At 43.4% G+C, this 26,363-nt stretch overlaps 1 protein-coding gene across 1 annotated transcript; it reads right to left on the bottom strand.

Moving 5' to 3' along the window:
• Positions 1-595: 595 nt before the first annotated feature.
• jph2 (junctophilin 2) lies at positions 596-26,176 on the bottom strand. Its single transcript, XM_054746107.2, has 6 exons — positions 25,566-26,176; positions 19,916-20,729; positions 8,628-8,746; positions 4,110-5,023; positions 2,660-2,761; positions 596-1,155 (listed from the first exon to the last, which is right to left on the bottom strand). The coding sequence occupies exons 1-5, from the start codon at positions 25,942-25,944 to the stop codon at positions 2,681-2,683; spliced, it is 2,307 nt and encodes a 768-aa protein (XP_054602082.1). The 5' UTR covers positions 25,945-26,176; the 3' UTR covers positions 596-1,155; positions 2,660-2,680.
• Positions 26,177-26,363: the final 187 nt, after the last annotated feature.

Raw genomic sequence — 26,363 nt, forward strand, 5'->3', positions numbered from 1 at the left:
TTTATTTACACGGATTTGTCTGAACATGTGTTCAGAAGAAAATTCAACCAACATAGTCAGGACAGAGAAGCACGGGAGTTTTATTAAAACATTTTTTTCTTCAGATCAACGGTTTTCATCGGCATACTCAAAAGGCAGAACAGCTTCTGCTTTAGCCTACATCCTCCCCATAACTGTAAGACATGGAGTTACTCATCACTTAGGCTTTTCTTATTACTGTGACGTAAATACATTTAGTATGGTGATGCTCTTTCAATGCTGAAAAGGTGAACTTCAAAAAAAAAAGTACAAAAGTAGAGAAAGCAGCACACATTAAAACCCAAATGTTTATCGGTGAAGCATCACAGCACTCTGAATGTTCTACCGCAGCAGTGTGGACGCCAGCTCACAGATTAATGCTTCTCCACATCTCAACACATCATTGGGTGGTTGCTTTGGATCAGATCAGGCACAGACATCATCCCTCGCTCTACCAAACAGCACTAAACTAACTCAATGCCTCTCGGCTTCCTTTATCTTCTCTCCAGACAGAGACAGCAACAAAGCACATCCTGTAAATCCCAGTTTAAAAGAAAACAATTCACATTTGCTCAGCTTAAACATTAGAAGTTCATCTCATGACATATCAGGGTGTTTGTTGTGGGGATTAAAATCTACTAAATTAAAGCTTTTTGTTACAAACACATTTCAGATCTTTAGCATGACAATGCTGCACAATCCAGACGTCTGCTGCAGTTTGAGGGTCAAGGCGGAGAGGAGAAGGTTCAGTCTAAGTTAGAAAATAAAGCTCAGGACAGTGTTGAGAGAGCCAATCAGTGTTTAGCCATTTAAGTTAAAAGTAGTTGAAAACCAAACCGAGAAATAACAACACCCTTGTGACACTGTGACAAAACTATCTGGATCGCTGCTCTGCGGCCTCACTGTAAGCTCTGAGACTTACTCGGCCATCCAGCCTGCACCTTTAACTTAACACAGGCATGTTTAAACCATCACAGTCTTTCAGCTTCTCTCAGGTCTGGAAACAGAAGCTTCACAGAGCCTCACGCAGTCACAAAACCCTGCTATCGGTGTGCAGGAGGCTCCAGTCAACCACCAGTGGTGTCTGGTCTCTGGTCCAGAAGGAGGAGGAGGGACATCACCAACGCCGCTGGTGGCCTGCAGCAAAACCAAGAGAACGACTTTGTCTTATTAGTGTTTATTTGCATAGAGATGGACCGTTACACAGCTGTGATCAGAACTAATATTTGGAAAAATTCCTAAACAGTGTGGCTTTTTGTCCAGAAATAATGTTCATTTCTTCACTTTTCATTTGTCTTTGCACAAATAAATACTAATACCTTTTGGTCCCAATGTTCAGTTCTTATTTCCTTGGAAAATACATCAAAACATGTAGCTCCATCAAAAATGCTGTCATGAGTTTCATAGCAGAACAATAAAACAACAAAATTTACAAAAAACATCTGATGTACTTCTGCATACACCCTCACCCTGGAGCTCCAGAACTCAGACGTAGCAGGAAACACATCAATAAGAGCTCAAAAAGGACTCAGGAAGTCGGACCTTCTGAGTCTGAACTTTCATGGTTTTTGTGCTATTGCAGTTTAATCTAGATTATTTTTGTTTAATCTACTTTTGATGATTTCACAATAAATGTTCCAATTCTTTTGCAAAGGAACTCATGTTGCTCCTATGAGATTTCTCTACATGCATGAAATAATAGGTGTTTTTGTGACTTTTCATCCACTGTTCCTCCTATCCATCCTTCTATCCATCCACCCTTCCATCCATCCGTCCATCCACCCATCCATCCACCCTTCCATCCACCCATCCATCCATACATCCATCCACCCTTCCATCCATACATCCATCCACCCTTCCATCCATCCATCCATCATCATCCATCCATCCATCCATCCATCCATCCAACCATCCGTTCATTCTCCACTGCTTATCTGGAGTCTGGTCCCGGGAGTAGCAACCTAAGCAGGGAGGCCCAAACTTCCCTTTCCCCAGCTACATGGGCCAGCTCCTCCAGGGGAATCCCAAGGCCCCAAGGCGTTCCCTGGCCAGCCGAGAGACATAGTCCCTCTACCGTGTCCTGGGTCTTCCTGTAAGTCTCCTCCCAGTTGGATGTGCCCAGAAAACCTCACCAGGGAGAGGCGTCCAGGAGGGATCCTAAACGGATGCTCCTCTGTCCCTCTTAACGCTACAGAATCACTCTTTAAACCATCTCAAGCTCACATAGCTACATTATATACAAGTTCAATGTTTCACCTGGAAGAGATTGGCTCTTTTGATGTTGCATCCTCTACATGAAACACTGGATTAAAAAATGTGAATTTTGTGATAGTCAAATTCACCTGCTGCTCAAGGTTAGACATTTTAGTTTAAATAAAATTTAGAATTTTTGCACAGCAACCCACATTCTTATGTCTCTGTGCATGTGTGCACATCTCATTGGTGTGTGATTACCATGGCAGCCCTAATGAGCCATTTACAGCAGCTTTAACATTAATAAAGTTTCATCATTGTAGACATACTTAACTATAACTATAGCTAAAAGCCACATTGGTAGCTTCTCATTTTTCAGAAATACTCTAATTCTTAAATAAAGGAAGAGTTTATCTGCAAGCGACTCTAATTTTCTTTTATTTATTACCTTAAGTAGTAGAGGATTGTCTCATGACAAAATGTGAACAAAGAGAATGGCCAGGCCGATGTTGAGGAGGATCACCATGCACACCATTATGGTGTTCGGCCCCTAAAAGGTAAAAAGAGGAAGAGGTTGTTTTTTGAAAGACAACATAAAACAGAGATCTGCTGGACGGCACGCTGCATTACTATTCATAAGAGAAGCTTAATGGGGTGAAAAAAACACATCTGGTAAATTAACCTACAGCAATCAAGCGTCCTATTCTGGGAGGTAAATGAAGTTTTTTTTTTATTATTCAGGAAACTTTCCACTGTTTTGAGCCTGTATGCTAAACTGTTCTGGTAATTTACAATAAAGGGTTTAAGACAGATTAGGACAGAATGCAAAAATAAAACCACAAAAACCAGATGAGGCTGAATGGGCCATATATGAGTGCTTTGGGATAAGGATCAGAACACAGTAAACACTCTAGTAGTCAAACCACATAGAAATGCAAGGTAATGTCCAAGTCATTGTTCAAAGTTTCAAATGAAAACTGTCTTTTAAGTCCACAAGGGTCCATTTATGTCCTCCAAAGAATTGCTGAATCAATCAGTCGATCGATTGATCCACTAACCAACCAACCAAACTTTATTTATAAAATACTTTTCACATTATAAAAGCAGCACATTGCAGTACAAAAAAATAAAATAACCCCACCGAAATGAGTCCTCCCCCCCCCCCTCCCACACACACACACACACACACACTTTAAAATAATTTCTAAATGAAAGTAATTTGCCTAAGAACTCTTTAGTCCATTGATCCACATCAAGTCTCACGTCCATAATAATAAACAGCTGAAAATTTTGGAAATATCCTTCAGAAGCATCTTTTCATCATAGCTTCCGTTGCGTCCTCATATTAGCTTCATCCTTTCACAGCATCAAGTCTGAAATGTGAGCTTCTGACCGACACCTTACCTAATCAACAGGTGTAAGGCTACTCCTTCTGCAGAGGCAAAAAATAATAAAAAAAATTCTAAAATGTGTATCGTTTAGTCAGGCTGAGTCAGGTTTGTACTGCAGATAGAGAGAAAAAAAATGTGTGTGTGTATGTCAGAGAAACACACTATGCTGCGTCATGGTGACCGTAAGCAGCACCTCATCACAGAAAACCAGAGAGGAGCTCGGCTCATCAAGTGACCCTCCTTGATCCAACGGTGTTGCTTATAAATTGAGTCCATCTCAGGTTACTTTGGGACATTTTGCAGGCCATAAAATACTGAGACAAAACACTAAAACATGTCTGTTAAACATGTTTGCTCCAGCATAAAAGTAACAATGTTTTTTTATCCGTCTCTAATCTGCTGTAATGAATAACAGCAGAAAGAGTTTCTGACTAAAGTGGTGGGAAACCTGTAAAGATGTGCTGCTAATGTGGCTAACATAGGAATCACACTACTGTTCATATTTACCTCCAGTTCAGAAGATTCTGAGGTCACCTCCTTGGTGGACACCATGGCCTTCAGCGCTGGTTTGGTAGCTACTATGACTTTGGCTTCTGCTGGCTTCGTTGGTGTTTTTGGTTCATGATTGAGAAGAGGCTTTGGAGCTGTAGCAGGGCTGGGTTGTCGTTTTGGTACTGGTCTTGTCTCTGTTCTACTGGTGGGCCTGCTCCCCTCCCGGGACTGCCTTTTCGTCTCAGTGGTGGATGGTGGACGTTCGTGGATGGTTGGAGGCCGTTCCATTTTAACCTCGGGGGCTTTAGGCTCGGGGGTCACAGCTTTGGGAGGTGCATCTAAGAGAGGGTGTGGAGCATCTTCTTCATCTGCTGTGATTAGATCGTTCCTTACAGGGGCTGGAGCGGCTGGAGACAATTCTGGAGCTTTAGCTTCAGAGTCAAACTTCTGCAGAGGCTTAATCTCCAGGTCTGAGCCCTGCTCGTTCTTGTTGCTGTGACGACTGGGGGAGCGGGAGGGGCTTCGACCTCTAGGGACTCCAGCTCCTTCGGGCGCTGCTGAAGAAGGTGCAGCTGCTGCAGCTGATGATGTGGTGCGGTGGCTGCTGGGTATGCTAATGGGTTTACTACCAGCTTTAACACCTCCACCTTTATTGGATTTGTCTTCAGTCCAGCCTCTTGGACTGAGGAGTTTGGGGTCCTCCTTGTTGATGATGGCTGGGCTGGGGGAAGGGGTGCGGCCTGGGGATGAGCTGGGCATGAGGCTGTCCAGTTCGTTTAGGAAGGGACTCTCAGGTGGTGTTGGGAGGGGCTCCTCATCAGCCATCAGAGGCTCCTCATCGGCCAGCAGAGGCTCATGCATGACAGTGTCTGGGTTCTCACTGTCCTCCACTACTTCCTGTAAAACCCTCTTCTTTAGATACTCAGGACCTGGAAAAATTAACGCTGTTACTTTGGCATGGTCCTACAAAAGTTCTGAAGATAAATCAAATACAGACAAAGCTAATTTAACGTAAATCATTTCCACAGCATTTTCAAATGTACTTTAAAGGTGCATCGTGTAAGAATAAAGTAAGAAGGACATCCGGTGGTCAAATTTGAGTACTGCAGACTATTTTCAAACCATATGAGTGACTCTCTCTCTACCTGCCCGTAAGTTATCGTGGCTGTTGCATCGATGCATCTGCACCGGAAGACTCTAGATGAGCAAAGACGAGTCATTCACAGCAAGTTGTTTAGATAAATCCATTTATCTGTAATATTGAGTTATTGACAAGTGAAAAAGAAGCTTGAGAATTTTTAGAGACAACTATTTGTTTGTAAGTCACCATTAGCATTGTTAGCTCAATGCTAGCCTATAGAATTTTTATCTGATAAAAAAGAAAAAAGATGCCGTGGCTTTTTAGGGTTACAAAAAATGACTTCTGGGTCACTCCTGTTACTTGATCTGAAGCACCAACATGGTAACGACATGAGGTGAGGAAAAAACTAACCGTTTCAGATCTAAATTTCAAATAACTTTTACTTTTAAGCTGTTTATAATGTATTATTCATTTCAACATTTATTCCATTTACCAGCTCAGTGGTCTACCCTGGGACTGGGAGATGGTGGGTTCAAATCCACGGTCGGGTCATTCCAAAGCCTTTCAAAAATGGGACCCAGTGCCTCCCGGCTTGACACTCAGCATTAAGGCGTTGGATTGGGGACTTAAACCACCAAATATTTCACAAGTGTGGCTATGTCTGCCACTCACCGCTCCCCCAGGGGATGGGTCAAACGTGGAGAACAAATTTTACCCACCAGTGTGTGACAACTAGTGGAAATTTAGCTTTACATTTTTAACTTTATTTATACTTCCATACTGAATCAACCTGAAGCTGCATCTTCACCGGTTAGCTCCTCTAGAAGAGCAGGTGTGTGTTAAATGGTAAATGGCCTGTATTTGATATAGCGCCTTCTAGAGTCCTGGAACCCCCCAAGGCACAACACAATCAGTCATTCACCCATTCACACACACATTCACACACTGGTGGAGATGAGCTACGATGTAGCCACAGCTGCCCTGGGGCGCACTGACAGAGGCGAGGCTGCCGAGCACTGGCACCACCGGTCCCTCCGACCACCACCAGCAGGCATCGTGGGTTAAGTGTCTTGCCCAAGGACACAACGAAAGCGACAGACTGAGCAGAGCTCGAACCTGCAACCTTCCGATTACGGGGCGAGCACTTAACTCCTGTGCCACCGTCGCCCCGTTAACACATGGAAGAAACACATTACCAATCACCTTAGAGAAGGAACTTTTTACTACTCCTTAAATTGTGTAGGGTCAAAGGTCATTTACAAACAATGTGGAGTTGATCATTTACAGGACTAGCACGGTCCACCATAAACTAGTCTGTAAACCAAAATGTTCTAGTCGGACACGCATCCATCCATCTGACAGCTGACTGGACAAAACGAGGTCATAAAACACAACGGTGAACATCAGCAGCAGGTCTATGATAATAATATAATGATTTGGACATTTGTATACAAATGTACCATGCAATCATTCACACACTGATGGTTATAGGTTACATTTGTTTTGTTGGCATCTAGCGAGATCCAAACCTGGGTCGTGATGGTTCAGCTTTTATTCTGAAAGGAACCGTTGCAGCAGTTTGAACAGCAACAGATTTTATCCAGCTTGTCGTTGGTTCTTTTGGCTGAAGAGGAAAGTTACGGATTGGCCACTCCGACAACTTCTCTAGAACGCTTTGAACTGGTTTTAAAGATGACGTGGGCATAGTTTTATACTTCGGATGTTTTGGTTTATGGTCGAATGAAAAGATGACAGATTTACCAAGCACCACCAAAACCACGCCTCCGTCAGATCTGGCAGATTCCGATTGGATCAGTAAAAGCAATGTGTCATCTCTTAACGCTACGTGAGATCAGTCCTAGTAGAAACATTTAAAGTCGTATTACTTATTATATTCTATAGGATTATAATAAAGTAATTAATATTTTGATTTCACAGATTGGTCACATCTTATTATTGACTATCGCTTTGTTATATTAGCTTTATTAAAAATAGAGTTCTTTGATTTATTAAAAGGAGAGAGTCCTTTCTTCATTCTTCTCTTGAGCTGGAAAGAAGCAGTTTAGAAGCAAATGCATGAGACCTTGAGGCCATATCTCATGCAGACTAGTTCTGTGTCAGAGGGGAGGGGAAAATGACTTTTGGTGGAAAACAGTCATTTCATTCCCTTACAGTAGCCACAGCCGCCCTGGTGGATCATGGAATTTGCTACAGGTCAAGTTTAATGAAGGGGGCCACGCTGATGATGATCAGTGTTTCAAATGAGAAACACCTAAACTGTTAAAAGTGTATGCAGGTTTAAAGAGACTGTTTCCAGCTACACAAGACTCGTTTTCTGATTAGACTGAAGGTTTGTTGGAGCCCTTTTGTTATACCTAAACCATTGTACTGTAGTTACATTAAACTTAGAGCATGTTTCAGGTCATTTTCTTTTTATCTGAGACTGAATAGAAGGATGTGCCCGACCCCATCTACTTGTAGAAGTAAACATGCGAGTGAGAACGCTTTCAGTCTGGGTCTATCTGTGTCAGATTAACCCTCCTGCTGTGTGTGTGTGTGTGTGTGTGTGTGTGTGTGTGTGTGTGTGTGTGTGTGTGTGTGTGTGTGTGTGTGTGTGTGTGTGTGTGGACAAACTTGCAATGAAACTGATCTGATCCCTAGGACCAAATAAGACGCTCCTTTTTTTAGACATTAGAGTTCCGCTCTTCTCGGGGTGACAGACATGTTCTGCCTGAGAGCTCAAAGAGTAAAATAAATGTGGAGGTTCACTGAGGCCTAGTCCACACGTAGCCAGGTTTTTTAAAAAACGAATATCCGCCCCTCCAAAAACTTGCATCCACACCACCTCGTTTAAAAAAAAAACTGCCCACACATACCCGGATAAATACGTTGTTAAGGACATGCCAGACCTGTAGGCGGCAGTACTTCCCCCGTTCTTAACCTCGTCCTTCGTCTGTGGTCTTCCGCAAGGAGCAGTAATTCCGCTTGCAAAAACAAACAAGCAAAAAGCGCTTGGACAATTGATAAAGCGAGCGCAGCTCTGAGGGCATCCATGCTGTCGGCTAGTGTAAACACAGGTCGCACACGTGATGTCAGCATTTTTTTGTTGCGGACCTTAAAACTCCGGTTTTGTCTGTCCACACGCAGACACCCAAAACGGAGAAAACGCACATCTTCACTTTGGCCAGAGTTTTTAAAAAGATCCGTTTTCGTGTGAAAAAACTCCGTTTTCATGTGGATGACAGGCCAAAACGTAGAAAAATATCTACGTTTTGGCAGATCCCCGGCTACGTGTGGACAGGGCCTGACAGTTTGGATAAAATGTAAAATTATCATAAGTTTTTGTTTCCATCAAAAGTTAGACATAAATCAATAAAAATGTTGCCAGTGGTGATCATTTCATTTCTGTGACTCAGTAATATTTTCCACAATCTCATTACTAATTTACTAACCTGGTTGGTAGAAAGAAGGAGAGAGCTCTTTGGCCACCAGTCTGGCAATGCTGGACTCACTGTTGGAGGCCTGGGCGGCCTGATCAGCTGCATCTGACTTGGCTTTTGCATGGCTGGACCTGCAGTGGAGAGACGCAACATCATCCAGAAACAGTGGCAACATAGTCAGTCGTGTTTTTTTTTTAAGGGATAATGGCAAGAGTTGAAAGTTCATAGTTTAATCTGATTAACCAGAAGTTTGAATGTGAGACTTTTGTGAACAACACCAACTCTCGGGAGCAGTGATGTTCTGCGCCGCTGATGCTTTCAGTGTGAAACCGGGGTGAGCATCTCTGAGAGCATGCAAGGGGTGGGGGGGGGGGATGGGGGGGGGGGGTTGCTTTTAAACACTGCCTCAGTGCTGTTCTTTCGGTCCGCCAGGCGACACCTCCTTTAGGAACATTTTTCTAACAGGAAGCGTGGATGACGTCAGTCTCCACCCATGGTGTGGCTCACTCTTTAGAAAAACAAAACTGATAGATCCAACCAGCAGGTGAAATCTGGGACATCTATCAGCACTTAGCACTGCATGTGATTTGTGTTTTTACTAAATGTTGGCATGACTGTAGCAGGGCAACTTGTTAGAAGGTTCAGAAACAGAGAGTAGCAAGCGTTTAAACTGTAACTAGAACCGAGTTACCGTGAACAAGTTTACAAACCATGTCCAAAATCCATGTCGCCCCCATGCTGTTTTCACAGGAGAGCTGATCCTTCATGTCAAGGTTAAAGGTCACTGTCCTAAGGTGTTCATACTTTGGACAGAGATGGTTGTTAGAAAGAGAAGTAAAAATAAACATCTTTGTCAAAGAAGAAAAAACTTTCTTTGGGATTATTGCATGGAAATGTTATTGTAGTGTCATCGCTGGTTATAAAGATAAAACAAGTTTCTACAATGAAGGCGTCGTTGGGGCAGCAGTAGCTCAACAGGTTGAGCGGGCTGTCCAGAATCGGAAGATTGCAGGTTCGATCCCGGCTCCGCACAGAGACTTCTGTTGTTGTGTCCTTGGGCAAGACATTTAACCCACCTTGCCTGCTGGTGGTGGTCGGAGGGACCGGTGACGCCTGTGCTCGGCAGCCTCGCCTCTGTCAGTGCGCCCCATGGCAGCTGTGGCTACATCGTAGCTCATCACCATCAGTGTGTAAATGTGTGTGTGAATGGGTGAATGATACACTGTAGTGTAAAGCGCTTTGGAGTCCTTACTCTGAGAGACGTTATACAAGTGCGGGTCATTTATCTTTTATCATTTTATCATGAGTTGAGTGTGGAGCCGTTCTATCCCAAACTGCAGCTGCTTCACAACTGATGTAAAGGTTGTTAACAAAGATTGCTAAAGTCGTTCGTGGAAATATTCAGAGGATTAAGTTTGAGCTAAAAAGTTCAAGCAGTCTGCTGAATAGTTGAGTTATTTGTGTCTGGACCAACTCACACACTCCTATTGTATCTGAAAATCTGAGAGTCAGGAGTTCAGCGCTGCTGCTGCTGCTCTTTGTAACTGGGTGAATAACAGATTGTGATTAGTCTGTGAATACTTGGCATACTGTAACTTAAAACTGAGCTGGAAATAGCCCCCTCTTCCAGTTTTAGACTCAGTAGGAAAGGTGCTTCCCAGTGGAACAATTAGAAACTCCTGAAATTTCGAACCAACGCTGTTGGGCGTCACGTGTCTGTGGCTGAAGTCTAGCATTGCTCTGTGTCTCAATCCATTCAAAACCAAGTAAAAAAACTCACTTTTAATAACGGTTAGACTGATTGGTGACGGTTGCCTTTTTTCACCAAACCCCTAATGAAGGACAATCTCTCCAGATGCTCCGCTGTCCTCGGGTCTCTTTCCACTCTGTAGCTACGATTGAAGGAAGGAACATTTTAAAAATGGATGCCGAAAAGATTTTATTACTTAATAAATATTAGTGACCTTCAGATAAAGTTGAGTGGTCTAATTTACAGTAAATGAATTGAAATGAAAAGAACAGCAGATTTATTTGAGACGACGTTCAGAGTACAAGTACTGCAGACTGTTTTCAAGCCACAGGTCAAACCTATGGTCTTGAACTTTGGGTAGTGACCAAATGAATGAGATCGCAGAAACAAGCGGCTGAAAGGAGTTTTCTCCACAGGGTGGCTGGGCTCTCCTTTAGAGGTAGTGTGAGAAACTCGGTCATCCAGGAGGGGCTCACAGTAGACCCGCTGTTCCTCTGCATCTAGAGGACCCAGTTGAGGTGGCTCAGGCATCTAGTTAGGATGGCTCCTGGATGAGGCTTTCTGGGCATGTCCAACTGGGACACACTGGAGGGATTATGTCCCTTGGCTGGCCAGGGAAGCCTTAGGATTCTCCTGGAGGAGCTGGCCCAAGTGGCTGGGGAGAGGGAAGCATGGGCCTCTCCGCTTAGGTTACTGCCCTCATGACCTGACTCTGGATAAGCGGACGACAATGAGTGGATGGATGGACTTCAGGTAAGATGTTACTTGTAAGATGTTTTTCCTCAGAAACCAACATCGACGACTCTGAAGTAAAGTAAGACAAACATCTCAAAGGGACTGAATTTCCCTCTGGGATTAATAAAGTATCTTTAAATTTGAGTGGGTTCAGAAAGTTTGACTTGTGCCGTGAGATGATCTGTGCGAATTGGTCTAATGTAAACAAACTGAAATGAATTGAGCACTATCAACACTTTGTGAAGAAAGTGTGTGACTCACTGTCATTAACACGCTTCATGCATGTTCTCAACACATGCAGCATCCTTGTCCTCTCAGAAACACAAACAAGGATCATGTTATACTCAAGGGCACTTCAGCACTGACCAGAAGGTCAGTCTTCAACAAGGAAGATAACTCGACTAACAGTGATGATATCTTATCTTGTCTTTCTGTTCAACCAGACATGAAGCACCTAAACACTCCTCGTGTTTTCAGCTTGGTCACGGAGGCAGGGGCGTGCCCAGGGAGTGGCCTGGGGTAGCACATGCCACCCTTAGAATCTGATTGGCCACCCCAGGTGCCACCCCACTAAGTTCCAGTTTAAATTGACTTTACATTGTATACAAAAGGCTTGGGTTGTAAACTCCAAAACAGTGTGTGGTTGCATGCACCTTTCACCTTGTTTTCTAGCCCAGGCATGTAGTATTAATATTATTTAATATTTTTTTAAATTCACATACATCATATTTAGAGTCTCATTCAACTCCAGTTGGTGGCAGTAATGCAACAAGAAGTGACTTGCTAACCACCACAAAAGTAGAAGATGAAAAAAAGGTGATTGTGCAATGTGAAACTCAAAAATTCACTAGAAAGTAAATAAATAAATAAAAGATTTGTGTAAATAAATAAATAATCATAAGCATTGGTGCCACCCATGAATAAACAAGTGCCCCACATGGGCCACCCCATTTTAAAAGTCCTGGACACGGCTCTGCACGGAGGAAAGTTCAGTAACTTATAGTTTTTGTAAGAATCTACCACAGAAGGTTCGTGAAGACGTCATCCATTCTAACTTCAGAGCTGTCTAGATTTCCAAAATGCAGAAAAACAAAATCATCTTATTTTTATTAAATATACAAAATTATACATCAAATCTTTAGCATTTTTGCCATATTTGACCGAATGTCTCTGACATCTATGGTATGTATGGTTCCCTTTCAAAGAGGAAAAAACTCCCACTGTAGAAATGTTCAACTTTTTCTTCTAAACTAGAAGTGACGGGCCTTTCTTACCCATAAAAGTATTCCACGCTTTCTAAACTCTGTCTTCTGTGTCTCAGACGCATTTTTACAAACTGGATATTAACTCTGCGGGATGATTGATGAAGATGCTATTTTTCTCTTATTTTATGGTTTCATTTGCTTGAGTAGTTTTATTGATTTTATAGTAGATTTCATGTGTTTTATTTCCCGTGTCTGTGAAGCACATTGGTGGTATGTTTTTGTCTACTAAGTGCTATATGAATAAAGTTTGAGTCGAGTCGAGTCCTTTTATCATTAAGGCCCAGTCAGGGATAAAGGTGTGTGGTTACCATGGTGACTTTAATGTGTAACAGAAAGCAGATATGATTATTTCTTTGTTTGTTTATCTTTCTGATTAACCTCAAAATACGAATTTTTTTTGATGATTTACAAAAGTTTCTGAGCCAAGTAACAAAGCGTTGTCTTGAGAAGTTTCCTTTAGTCATTCGCCAAACAGCACAAAATGCTTGCATCAGCAGAACGGTGTGCCATCCGAGCTGAAAGACTAAAGCAAGGTGCGGTACGTATGCAGGCTTTATACCCAAGCATTTGCTTATGAGCTGTGCCATATTTTTATCTGTGGGAGCATTTGACACCACTGCTGACGCAAGATGAGCCGCGTCTTTAACTGCTGCCATCGAGAGGAGCCGCTAAAGCGCTCAGAGGAAGAGCAAAGGAGACAAAACCATCTGTGGACAAGTGTTGGGTTCTCTGCAACACCTCAGGAACAATAAAGGAGCATCCAGAGCAAGTTCACAGACATTAAAGAGAGGAGTCACCCCCCTTCTGTTTAAGACAAGAGTCTGTGTGTCTGACCAGGCAGAGGAGGTCTGGGTCTGACAGCGGGAGGGAGGGAGGGAGGGAGGGAGGGAGGGAGAAGGGATAATCAGCTGTTGCATTCCCTTGTGATTGTGATACAGCAGGAGTGCGCCTGTCCATATTTAGTCAGAGCCCTTCTGTGACCACATGCTCTCAGTGTGCGTCATTTACGTGCTGTCCTGCCGCACAGGCCCTCCTTCAGACGTCCAGCTGCCGTCCCATGCTGCACAACAATGCCCAAAGAGTGTCTGAATGCCCGCAAACACTTCAGCCAACTGGATGTGGAGGGGCCAGCTCTGCGCGCTAGCTGACCGTGTATTTTTAAACGCTCCACTTCACTGCCAAAGAATCCCAGTGTGAGAAAACTACTGCCAGGAACAGATGTGTCATATCTCCTCAGCTGAAATAATGGTTTCAGCTGAGGAGTTCAGAAGCAAAGGAGTTTAGTTGCTGAGAAGTCAAAAACATTCAGATTACGATACAAGGATAGTTTCACTACATCACTACTTTATGATCTCACTGGAAGAAAAGTGTACATATATGTTAAACACATTAATTTAGTATTCCAGCACTTGATGGATCCCTGCTTGATATTTAAATGTCACAGTGAACAGGTGATGCTCAACCAGGGTCCATAAACACCAGCTGGTGTGGGAGAAAACTACTGCACTAATGACCAGAACACCTCCAGAGACTCTTGACTCCTAACACGCAAGGGCAGGTAAGAGTCTTTAAAGTCAGGTATTTTTCATAAATCCTTAAAAACTGGTGCAGTTAAGCCTCTTCTAAAGAAAATTAAATCCCTTGGTGATGAACAACAATTATAAAACAATATCTAATCTCCCTTTCATTGGGAAAATTGGGAAAAGCAGTTATGATCCAGCTGAACAAATTTTAGAGACAAACAACTTGCTAGATGGTTTTCAGTCAGGCTTTAGACAACACCACAACACTGAGACTGCAGTTATTAAAGTGTTACATGATATTTGTCTGTATACGAATCCAGGCAAAACATCTGTCCTGGTGATGCTCGATCTCAGTGCAGCTTTCAGTCCTGTGGACCACAACATCCTTCTTGATAGGTCCATAACCTGGGGGGGACTATCAGGCACAATCTGTGTGTGTGTGTGTGTGTGTGTGTGTGTGTGTGTGTGTGTGTGTGTGTGTGTGTGTGTGTGTGTGTGTGTGTGTGTGTGTGTGTGTGTGTGTGTGTGTGTGTGTGTGTGTGTGTGTGTGTGTGAGCAAAGTTTGGTCTTTCAGCAACAGTGAATGGTTTTGAGTGTAGAGCTTCATTTTGACCTGAAAATACGATGTTTGGGAAATTGGGTGAGATGTTATGGGTTCATGTTTTCAGAATACGAGGCATAGTTTCAAGAAATGTGTTTAAGCAATCAAGAAAATCTGTAATAAAGCAAGAAGACAAGAAAATACTACCCTAACTAGAGTCTGTATAAACACTGAGATACCTGGCCTTAAGCATAAACAGACAGACATGTGAAATATGTATGAATGATGGTGGGTCCAGCTCCACCTCACCAGTAGCCATTCATACAGTTTGTTTAGACCGCGGAGATCTTTCTGCAGCACCATCCTGCACAAATACTGTCTATGTGGGCAGTCTGAGTCCTGTCCTGACATACTGAAGATGACCTGAAAGCTCTGATTAAAAGACTAAGTCTCACCGCGTGCTTATCCACAGTACAGTATTTAGATTTCAGCCTGCTGGGACGCAACTGCAGAGTCTCAAAGAAATGTCTCCGTGCTGTAAACACTGGGCTTACTTTAGGTTCTGATGGCGGCTGTGGACAGAAATACCAGCTCCTTGTACGGTCACAGAAAAAAATACAGGTATGAAGAAAACAGAAAAAGCTATTCTGGTTACTGTTGAAGTGATTCAATCTTGTGCTGCTATAGGAGGGAAGTTTGTTTAAGAGGAAATGGAGCAAAACATCAGAATCGGAAACATTTTGAAGAATGACAAAAACAGAAACTGTCCGTAATGTAATCATTCATTCGTGATAATGTCTGCAGGAACAAAACATCTGCTACACACACACACACACACACACACACACACACACACACACACATATATATATATACATTCATTTTCTTCCATTTATCCGGAGTTGGGTCACGGGTGCAGCAGCCTAAGCTGAGAGGCCCAGACTTCGACTTTTGGCTTTGACTCTCATGTCAGTTCTCTTGTTCGCTCTTCCTTCTTCCATCTCAGGAACGTTGCTAAGCTGAGTCCCATTCTGTCCCGCTCTGAACTTGAGACAGTTCTCCACACCTTCATCTTCTCACACTTAGACTACTGTAACTCTCTTTTCACGTGTCTGAGCAGAACCTCCCTGAACCATCTACAGGTGGTTCAGAACGCCTGTGCTCGGCTTCTGACCAAGTCCTCCAAACACACCCACATCACCCCGCTTCTCCTCCAGCTTCACTGGCTGCCAGTTAACTTCAGGGTTCATTCAAGATCCTGGTTCTGGTCTATAGGGCCTTACATGGACAAGCACCATCTTACATTGGTGATCTTCTTAGTCCCTACACCCCCAGCAGGTCCCTGAGGTCCAGTGATCAAAGCCTACTGGTTGTGCAGCACCAAGCTAAAGACCAAAGGTGACAGATCATTTGCTGCTGTTGCCCCTAGACTCTGGAACTCTCTCCCCCTGAGCCTGAGATCAGTGGACTCAGTGGTCTCCTTTAAAAAGCAGATGAAGACTCACTTGTTCAAGCTGGCTTTTGTATGACCTTCTTCACCACTCTCTCTTTATTCTGCTCTCCCCACCTATTCCACCTTCCTCAGGATCCACTGATTTCCCTCTCCCCTATTCTCTCTCTCTCTTTCTTAACATTTTTTAATCACAATAGTCTATTTTTGCTCATTTTAATATATTTTTAAACATTTTCTAAATGCTTTTTTATATTTTTACATTTTTTGTTTTTGTGAAGCGCCTCGTGATTTTTATCTTGAGAGGCGCTATAGAAAATATATTTTCTTCTTCTTCTTCTTCTTCTTCTTCTTCTTCTTCTTCCCTCTCCACAGCCACTTGGGCCAGCTCCTCCAGGGGAATCCCAAGGTGTTCTCTGGCCGGCCGAGAGACATTGTCCCTTCAGCGTGTCCTTGGTCTTCCTTTAGGTCTCCTTCCAGTTGGACGTGCCCGGAAAACCTCACCTGGGAAGTGTGCAGGAAGCATCCTAACTAGATGTTTGAGCCTCCTCTTGATGTGGAGGAGCAGTGGGTCTACTCTGAGCCCCTCCTGGATGACTGAGCTTCTCAACCTATCTCTAAAGGAGAGCCCAGCCACTCTGTGTAGAAAACTCATTTTGGCCGCTTGTATCTGCGTTCTCGTCCTTTCTGTCACTACCCAAAGCTCGTGACCATAGGTGAGGGTAGGAATGTAGATCGACCAGTAAATCGAGAGCTTCACCTTCTGGCTCAGCTCTCTCTTCACCACGACAGATTGGTACAACGCCCAAGGATTGACTGTAGTTCACATTGGATTCCCCTGACTAAGGAAGGTGCTATACAGTTGCAGGTTATTTATCATTTATATATCTGGTTTAGATAGTTTAAAGTTTTAGTAACACTTCACAATAAGAATACCTTTATTAATGTTATTTAGTACATTATTGAGCATCAATAAACAAATGATCACTTCATTAATGTTCCTGATAATGTTTACTATCAAGTGTCTTTAGGACAAATGGGGTGTGTGCTTGCTAAGTGGTGCAATCTTTAATATTAACATTAATATTAAGTTGTTCATTCTTTATTTAATAGTTTATTAATGCTTAATAATGCACTAAGTAAAATTGATGAAGGGATCCTTATTGTGAAGTGTTACCAAACTTTTCTTACAAAGTATGACACTACTAATTGGAACTAGGCTCAAACGTATAGGACTTCTCAGGCATCCATGGCATGGTTTATAAGTTAAATCTTAGGCTGTGTGCAAACAGTGAGAACAGAGGGTTACTAATCTGCTTCTCTACCTCTATCTATGGATGCTACAGAACTACAGCTTGTCAGTTCCTCTAAGTTCCTGGGGATCTGGCTTGACAGCACACTCTCATTTGACATTCACTTTAATTCATTACTTTATAAAGTCAAGACTTGGGTTACAGGTCCTTTACTCATTCTGCAAAGCAAACCTTGGTCAAATGACTATCCTTCCCATCTTAGATTACGGTGACATCATTTATAGGACTGCTTCCCAAAAACTTCTTCATAAACTCGATGTCATTTATCACTCAGCACTCTGTTTCATCACTGATGCCCCTTTCACGACTCATCATTGTGATCTGTACTCACTCGATAACTGGCCATCACTCCATTCATCCAGGTTGGTACATTGGTATCAATTTATATTCAAAACAATCATCAGTAGAACATCGTCATATCTGCGATCATTACTCATCACTTCAAACGACCAGAATAATTTATGTTCCAGTAACTTAATCTCTATGGTTATTCCCAAAACTCGCACCTCCTTTGGCCGCTCCTCATTCCAGTTTGCTGCTTCCAACGACTGGAACGAGCTGCAAAAGCCACTGAAGCTCACTACCTACATCCCATTATCTTCCTTCAATTGTTCACTGCAATCAGTAGTTCCTGATCAATGTGTCTGTTTCTGACTGTTTAAAGTCTGTTTTGATTCTTTGTACATATTGCTGCTGCTTCTTAGCCAGATCCTCGTTGTAACTGAGAATGAGTTCTCCATCGACTCATCTGGTTAACGAAGGTTAAATAAATATATGACATAAATACAACTAGTTAGTTCAACACTGTCTTTAAGTTTAGTACCAAATATTTACTAGTCTTCCTGATTTAAAGCCACCATTTGTGTCTTATTGCTGAAGCCTGCCCCTGCCTCTCTGCTGCCAGGACGCAGACTCAACCCGCCACCCCAGCCCTTCTCTAACACTGCTGACATTTCTGCTCGGCGACTTCAGCAAACAGCTAATAATACGCAGCTAATGTTAGACAGACCTTGTTCTCTAACGCCAGTTCTAGAAAGTTCCCTCCTGGCACAGCTGCTTTCCTTGTCTTGTTATGAAGAAAACTGCAGCTGTTTGAATCTGTAACTTTCTAAATGTGTAAAATTATTTTGTTGTCTGATTCATTTCCTTGTGGTTTGTGTCAAATAAATAAATAAATAAATAAATAAATAAATAAAACACAAATAGGATTATTTCATTTTTCTGTTTTGATTAGAATGACAACTATTTGTTTTGTGATATTTATATAAATCTAGATTGTGCTTCAAATGTATGCAGACATTATTTATAGATACAGCTCTAGAGTCCAGACAAAAATTTTAAAATAATAATAATAATAATTATTATTATTGTTGTTGTTGTTGTTGTTGTTGTTGTTATTTAGTATGACCTAAAGAGAATAGATTATAAACATATGCTGCATATTGGATATTTGTTTGGATGTAAATAGTGACGCCCAGCAGGACAGCCATCTTGTACAAAACCCCATTTTAAACAATTCAGCTTTCAAATCTTTTCAGTTCATTAATACAAGACCAGTTCATAAGAAGTTTCCTAAAGCATGTCCAACCTACACAGATTTTAAAGTACAGATCAGCATAAAGCCCTAGAGAAACGTCAGGTTAGAGCATAAGCTGACGGATATCACAGACAGAGTGTGTGAATGACCATGTGATGTAAAAATGTATGTTGGGTAAACGTTCATAAAACATTTGCATGAATCTCTAAAACCGTTTAGGCAGCAGAAAGGTTTTGTAGCACGCTCCACCCAGACTAGCCGTTAGCTCCTCTATTCGGTCCGAACTCATCTGGAGGCTGGTGAAAGAGCTCTCTACAGCAGGTAAGATATTAGTTCTTTATGGTCTTTCTACAGACCATGTGTTAGAATGTCTCAGATCCAGCTGTGATGATGCTGGCAGTCCTAAATGTTGAGCGAGCCATGGCTAACTTCTGGAGACATCTATGAAAACCTTACATAACAAAGCAAAAACACAGAATATCTGTTTCTGTGTGATTCAGGCCCTGTCCACACGTAGCCGGGGATCTGCCAAAACGTAGATATTTTTCTACGTTTTGGCCTGTCATCCACACGAAAACAGAGTTTTTTCACACGAAAACAGATCTTTTTAAAAACTCCGGCCAAAGTGAAGATCTGTGTTTTCTCCGTTTTGGGTGTCTGCGTGTGGACAGACAAAACCGGAGTTTTAAGGTCCGCAACGTCACTTTCCTCAACAAAAAAATGCTGACATCACGTGTGCGACCTGTGTTTACATTAGCCGGCATCATGGAAGCCCTCAGAGCTGCACTCTGTCACTACCCGATCCATCAATTGTCCAAGCGCTTTCTGCTTGTTTGTTTTTGCAAGCGGAATTACTGCTCCTTGCGGAAGACCACAGACGAAGGACGAGGTTAAGAACGGAGGAAGTACTGCCGCCTACAGGTCTGGCATGTCCTTAACAACGTATTCATCCGGGTACGTGTGGACAGAGTTTTGTTTTAAAACGAGGTGGTGTGGATGCAAGTTTTTGGAGGGGCGGATATTCGTTTTAAAAAACCCCGGCTACGTGTGGACTAGGCCTCAGTTGCAGCACAGTCCAAGCCCTTGTCTACGTTACTCCGTTAGATTTTATATAAACATTTACTTCCCTGTTTACAACATATTTTATCTACACCAATCTGACAAAACAACACTTGTCTCTTCTCACCTGGAAGCAGCAATCTCTGCCTTCTGCTTGCCGATGGCTGCAGCCCTTTGTGCACCCTCCACCGCCCGCTCCACCTTCTGCTTGATCTTGGTTCCTTTCAGCTGGATCACTCTCTTCTTCATGGCTTTTACCAGCATGTTGTTCAGGTACTTGCCCTCCTCCTTCCCTCCCTCAGCGAACGTGGTGCAGCCATATCCGTGCCTCTGGTTGTTGAGCCACTCGCCCTCGTACTTCAGCCCGCTGGATCTTTCGCTAATTCCATATCCGGAGCGCTTGTCATTCTTCCACTCGCCCATGTAGACCTCTGTAGTGGTGGCATCAATGTCGGCCTCCACTGGGGGGAAATCCTCAGCTCCGGCCAGGCTCTCGTCGCCACTGATGGTGGAGTTAGTGTCGCTGGCATTGGAACTGAGCGCTGACTCCGTCCTCAGGAAGCTGATCTTGCTCTTCTGACTGGACAGGGATGTGCTGGAGTCCGACTTCTTCAGCTTCCCCAGCAGAGAGCCTCTGCGAAACAATCCCTTCTTCTTAGGCTTCACGGCCTCAGGGTCCACTTGGAGTGTGAGAGCAAAGCCTCCACGAGATGGACCTAGCTGGGCAGGAGTGGAGATGGGCGTCTCTTCACCTGAGGCGTTGGTGGTAGTGATGACAGGGATGTCTTGCTGAAGGACAGTGCCATTGCTGTGTTCACTGCGAAGTGAAGTCAAGGAGGTACGAAGAGGTGAGCGCACAACTGCTGCCATGCCGTAGGGGACACTCTGACGAACTCCATAACCGTGTCGCATCCCACCAGTGAACTGACCCTGGTAAGTACCTGGAAATGCAGGAAAACAGGAAGTGAGTCTCAACATAACAGAATAAGCAACAAAGGGCTATTATGGCCCTACGGGTCGACCACTTGGTCCACACGACGTCACATCAGCTACTGCTGGACAGGGTGTAAACAACTCCGTCCCAGAACACTGGTCTGAGATATTCAGATCAGGTAAAATGAGTTCAGTGTTTTATAAACATTCATGATGTCAGGAGGAAAAATGTCTTGATGAGTAAACATCCAGTCTCTTGATGATTCTTTCATTCATGTAACACCAGGGCCAGGCCCGTAGCAAGAAGGTGGGCAAACAAGGCAATTGCCTAAGGCCCCAAGCTGGTTAGGGGCCCCAGACAATTACTGCTTATGAAATAAGCACAGAAACAAACTGTATAAGCTTGGCCTAGGCCTTTTAGAGCTGCCTCTCACCCCCACCTGCGCACACCGCCCCTGCTACCCAGCCAGTACACACAGAATGGGATGGTGGAGGTTTTGTTACAAATGTAGACATGACCAGATGCAGTGCTGTGCAAGATGTGTAAACAGTTGTGCACTGAACCAAAGGTATTCGTTTCAAGTCAATGCAACAGTGTGTCAATGCTGTTGCTGTCTTGTAGGGTGAGCGGGGGAGGGTTCATTTCAAGGGTAATTTTGATGGAGGGGCGCGGGGAGGCAAACTCCATCTTGCCTTGGGCCCCCAAATGCCCTGAAAGGGCCCTGACCAGGGCCGGGAGTTCTGCCATTGTGCGTGTTGTATTAAAAACAACACAGGAGTTTAAGTGAAGGCTTTTTCGTTTCAGACCACACAAGTGTTCTGGCCAAAATCTGATTCTAATTAGACATGTTTCAGGTCTTTATGTTGTTTATAACTGTAGAATTAAATGTGCATGACTGCAAATGACAGAGAAACGGATTCAATTTAATTCAATTCAAAAATACTTTATTAATCCCAGAGGGAAATTGGTTGCTGTAGTAGCTCAGAATAATAATAATAATAATAATAATAATAATAATAATAATAATCAAGCCATCAAAGAGTTGTTGTATATTACAATGGCTGTTGGCAGGAAGGATCTCCAGTAGCGGTCAGTGTTGCAGTGAAACTGAAGAAGCCTCTGACTGAAGACACTCTTCCGTTGTCGGACAGTCTTGTGAAGAGAATGCTCAGGGTTGTTCATAATTTTCTTGATTCTCTGGAGAATCCTTCTTTGCATTATCTCCTCCAGCGGTTCCGAAACTGCCGATACTCTGGCTGAGTCCTTGAAAGGGCTTGGAGTTCCTCCATCTTGTTGGCCAGTGATCTCACATTGCCCATTATGATCGATGGAAGAGATGGTTTGAATTTCCTCTTTCTCTGTCTCCGTTTTGCTCCCGCTCTGCACCCACGCTTCTTGAGTTTTAGCTCATTTGGGATTTGTGGCTTCAGTTTAGGTATTATTTCAGCCTTTCCAATGTTAAACAGCTTGTTGCCATGGTTACGCATCATAACAAATGCTCAAAAAGTGAAAAAGGCTAAAAAAAATTGCAGTAAAAATCCTCCAAGCTTCACAGCACCAGAAACAGAAAAGTAAAGTGTCCAAAAATATTCAGTTTTTCTTGAGAAACTAGAAGAAAAAATGCCCAAGAAAAGGCAAAACTTACATATAGTAAACAGAGCTACTCCAACATGCAGCCACCCAGAGCAGCGCAGTTCCGGAGATAAATTCCAGATTGTACACTACTTTGGTCATTAGGGATTAGGATATTTTAATGGCAGTAATTCATTTCGTAGCTGGCTTCATTGGGAGGATGTTTACCAGCTTGGCAATTGACCTGCACTTGTTTATCACTTTATCAAGTCCAAGGACTCCAAAGACACTAGAGTCAGACGGGCGGAGCAGGCGTTTGAGTCCCACTGGTTGCAGGCACCCAACACCAGAGACGCTGTCTCCCCACTGAGCTTGTCCGTCTAGCCCAGGGGTGTCAAAGATGCGGCCCGCGGGCCGGATCCGGCCCGCAAGCGGGTTTAATCCGGCCCGCGAGATGGTTGTGTAAACTTTGTTTTCATACTTTACAATGCAGAGTGAAAATAAACTTATCTTTGTGAGCAAGTTTTCTCTGTAATGAGTATAAATAAAACAAAGCTGCGCTCAAGACTCACACAAGAACTTGAATCACATCCTGAAGTTGGCCGCCACTCAGGATGTGACTTCTGATATTGATGTGCCGGTGAAAGCTAAAAGATGTAAAGTAAAATGAGTCAAATATACTTTAAGTGCTGCATGAAACTGATCTAGCCATGTGATCTGTAAGCTCTTTGAATCACTAAGGAATGTTTTATTTATTGATTGATTTTTTATTTTTTTCAAATTTTCAAGTACACTTCAGGTGTTGTACTTGTACTACACTGTCCTCAGGCTCCAGCCTTGTTTCGTATTGATTGAATTAAAACAAAGAAAACAATCTGAAGTTTTTTTTTATTACCGGTCCGGCCCACTTGGGACTAGATTTCCCTCAATGTGGCCCCTGAGCTAAAATGAGTTTGACACCCCTGGTCTAGCCGGAACAAATTTCTGTTTCTCCAAACTAAGGTTGTTCAAAGACCCATCTACAACAGGTCAGACATGACCTTCACATGATTACACAATGCTTCTTCAGAACGATTGCAATTTCTACTTTAACTGTTGGAGTTCTGCCACAACTAATCAGTCTAAGCGAGCACAAAAAAGGTGATAACGCAGTCATTTTTACAGTCAGCAACAATTCTCTGTGTTAGTAGCTGTCATTCTCCACGTCTTAGTACATAACCTACGTGTAATGTTTACTGAAAAACTGATTCTGGCATGAAAGCAGCAGATTTGTATTCATTCAAGGCCAAATTTAGAAGGAATATAGTTAGGATTAGTGGGATCTTTGATGTGCACTTTTAGTGTGCACAAATAGTTCGAATTAGGGTTAGGGTTAGGTGTGGACTTGCTACGTAGATGCCCTTTACCTAAACATCGTTATTTTAGAATGAAACTTGTCAAACATTGATGCTGTCACTGAGAGGTCCTCTGAGGGATGGTTGTCAGGCTAAAATCTGCATGTGTGGATTACAGCAGCAGCTAGGCCTCTCTCAGCCCAGGAGGCCAAGAGGGCATCGAGCTCGTGAGCTATTAATACACCCTGACATCTGCGCTAACACATCCCCCACCACAGCTTCCAGCAGAGCCCACTGGAAGCTGATGAGTCAGGAAATCACGGTGTGCAACAGGATCAATGACTCCTGTCCAACAACAGTTTCTACTTTGAAGTCAAACCAGCAGAAAAGCAGAAATGCCACAAAACAGGAAGAGGTTAAAACGGCCAGAATCACATTCTCTATGGTGTGTAGGTGAATTAGAAGCAATAAACCACCGGTAATCAGTGGAAGACAAAGATAAAGTACAAATCAAGTACTGTTTACTACTTCACATGTAAGTCAGAGGGAAAGACTGTTGTTCTAGGATCTCATGAGTTTATGGAACACACGTTTGACTGTTTTGTGTTTTTCCATCATTTTTTCATGGAGCAGATTTCTGCAAGAGTAGGATTTGAGACACGACTCGTGTCTGTGTGGTTTTTAAAAAGACGGACGTAGATGACGGTTTAGTTAAAGACAAATGAAAACATTCTGCAGGGTTTGATGTCCACCGAGCTCGGAGGGCTTTTGACTGACAGCAGCAGGGTGGTGTTTTCTTCTGGTTACACACACATCTTTAATGACCACAGGGATCGTCGGGCTGAACAGTTTTACTCCGGTATTACCCGGCATGTCTCATGAAACCATCTTGGTGCAGTGAACTACTCGCCAGACTTGGCTGGGGGGAGGGGGGGGTTCTGTGGTAATAAATAAAATGTGGTATTCTGCAGTATACTCTACTGTGGTAGTGTAATCGGAACTATTTCAGGATATTTAGGATTTCGGTAGAGGTTCTGGGGCAGACAGGGGCCAACTGCTCTGCTAGAGAGACAGATTCATGAGAAAATAAGGTTGCTAACATTGATTTTAAGTATTTAAAATTCTAGAGTTTAATTATCGGAGGTGTGGCGTTCCCAAGAAGTAGGGCGGGCAATTTCCCCCAGAGGTCCAACAAACTTTGAACCGAGTCAGAACCTCAACAGCAGTGAGACGGTGAACATTTTCATTGAAAGCACCGCTGGTCATCTAACAGTCCCTAAAGTGTCTCATCTGCAACAGACTGCAGTTTTCTATGTCTGAGGCGCCGAGACGTTCTAACAGCACCACTGATAATTGCAGCAACACACAGTTGCTTCAGACACAGCAGCTTTTAAAGTCTAATGACACGTCTCAGAGACAACGTGACATGATATTTGTCTCAGCTGCTCTTTTCAACTTTAAACTCACTTGCTTTGGTTCCACATCTGGCACTGGTATTATTAGTAGTACTGTAAAAACTACAATCTGGTGCAAAAGTTCATTTTAGTCAAAAATTCAAATTCAAATGTAAAACTGATACATCAGATAGACTCACTCCATACAAAGCCAGATTTTTGTTATAATTGTGATGATTGTGGCGTGCAGCTTAGGAAAACCCTCACATTCAAAATATTCTACTCAAAGTGTCACATTCTAACCAGCTAAAGATCACACCTGCAAAGAGTTCCTGAGCCTTTAGATTGTCTCTCTCTAAGTTGAATTACTTTTACAAAAGTTACCAGTTACACCTGATGTAGCCTCAGCAGGGGCACAGGGGTCGAGGCTTGCCCACCCTGGCCTGGACCCCCGCCTGCACCACTGTGAGTGGTAACACTCCTCATTGGACCCATTTCTTCTCACACCCATAGTTACTTTCTGAGCGACTTCATGCCTCTCACCTCCATCCGCGTATGTCTCTGTTCCGTACCCATCCTGCAGCCCGTTGTTCCACGTCCCTTCGTACTTGGCCCCGCTGCCCACGCTGACCCTGACCCCGTACCTCCCTTTGAAGCCATGAGTCCACTCTCCTCGGTAAATCCAGCGTCCTTTGGTCTCTACTCCCAGACCGTGGCGCTTTCCTTGAGACCAGTAGCCCTCATAGGTGTTGCCGCTGGGCCATGTGTAGACGCCGACCACCTCAAAGCCGTAGTTCCAGGAGCCCGAGTACTCGCCCTGGCCCTTGGGTCCGGTACATATGCCATGTCCGTGGGCTTTCCCCCCCTCCCAGCCTCCACAGTAAGCTCCACCGTCATCAAACTCGAAGCGTCCTCCGCTCATCCCAACACTCCAAAACTCACAAGAAAGCAGAGAAATCTGTGGGCTTTATCTTCATCTGCTTCCTGGCTGAAGATAAGAGCTCAGTCGGTCTGATTCCACTTTCACCTGACATCAAAACTCACGGCTGATGAATCCTTGGCGCTGAACTTTGGTAGACTTCTTCTACTGGAGATGGACTACAGACACAGCCACTTCATTCTGTTCCTCACTCTTCTTCTTTGTTTCACTTTTCTTTTCCTCCTTAGATTAGTAGTCAACCATTAAACTTCAGAATAGCTTTTGCCGTGTTACAGATTACCGGTTGTTGAACAGATTTGCATTTATGTCTGGAAAAGCCGGGGATCTTCCATGGCTTCTCAGGAGGCATGAGAGAAAGCCCCTTTCCCCCTGTCCCTGCTGCCACCCAGCTCTCTCCTGAC

The sequence above is a fragment of the Nothobranchius furzeri genome, chromosome 15, assembly GCF_043380555.1.
Source record: "Nothobranchius furzeri strain GRZ-AD chromosome 15, NfurGRZ-RIMD1, whole genome shotgun sequence".
NCBI classification, from domain to species: Eukaryota; Metazoa; Chordata; class Actinopteri; order Cyprinodontiformes; family Nothobranchiidae; genus Nothobranchius; species Nothobranchius furzeri.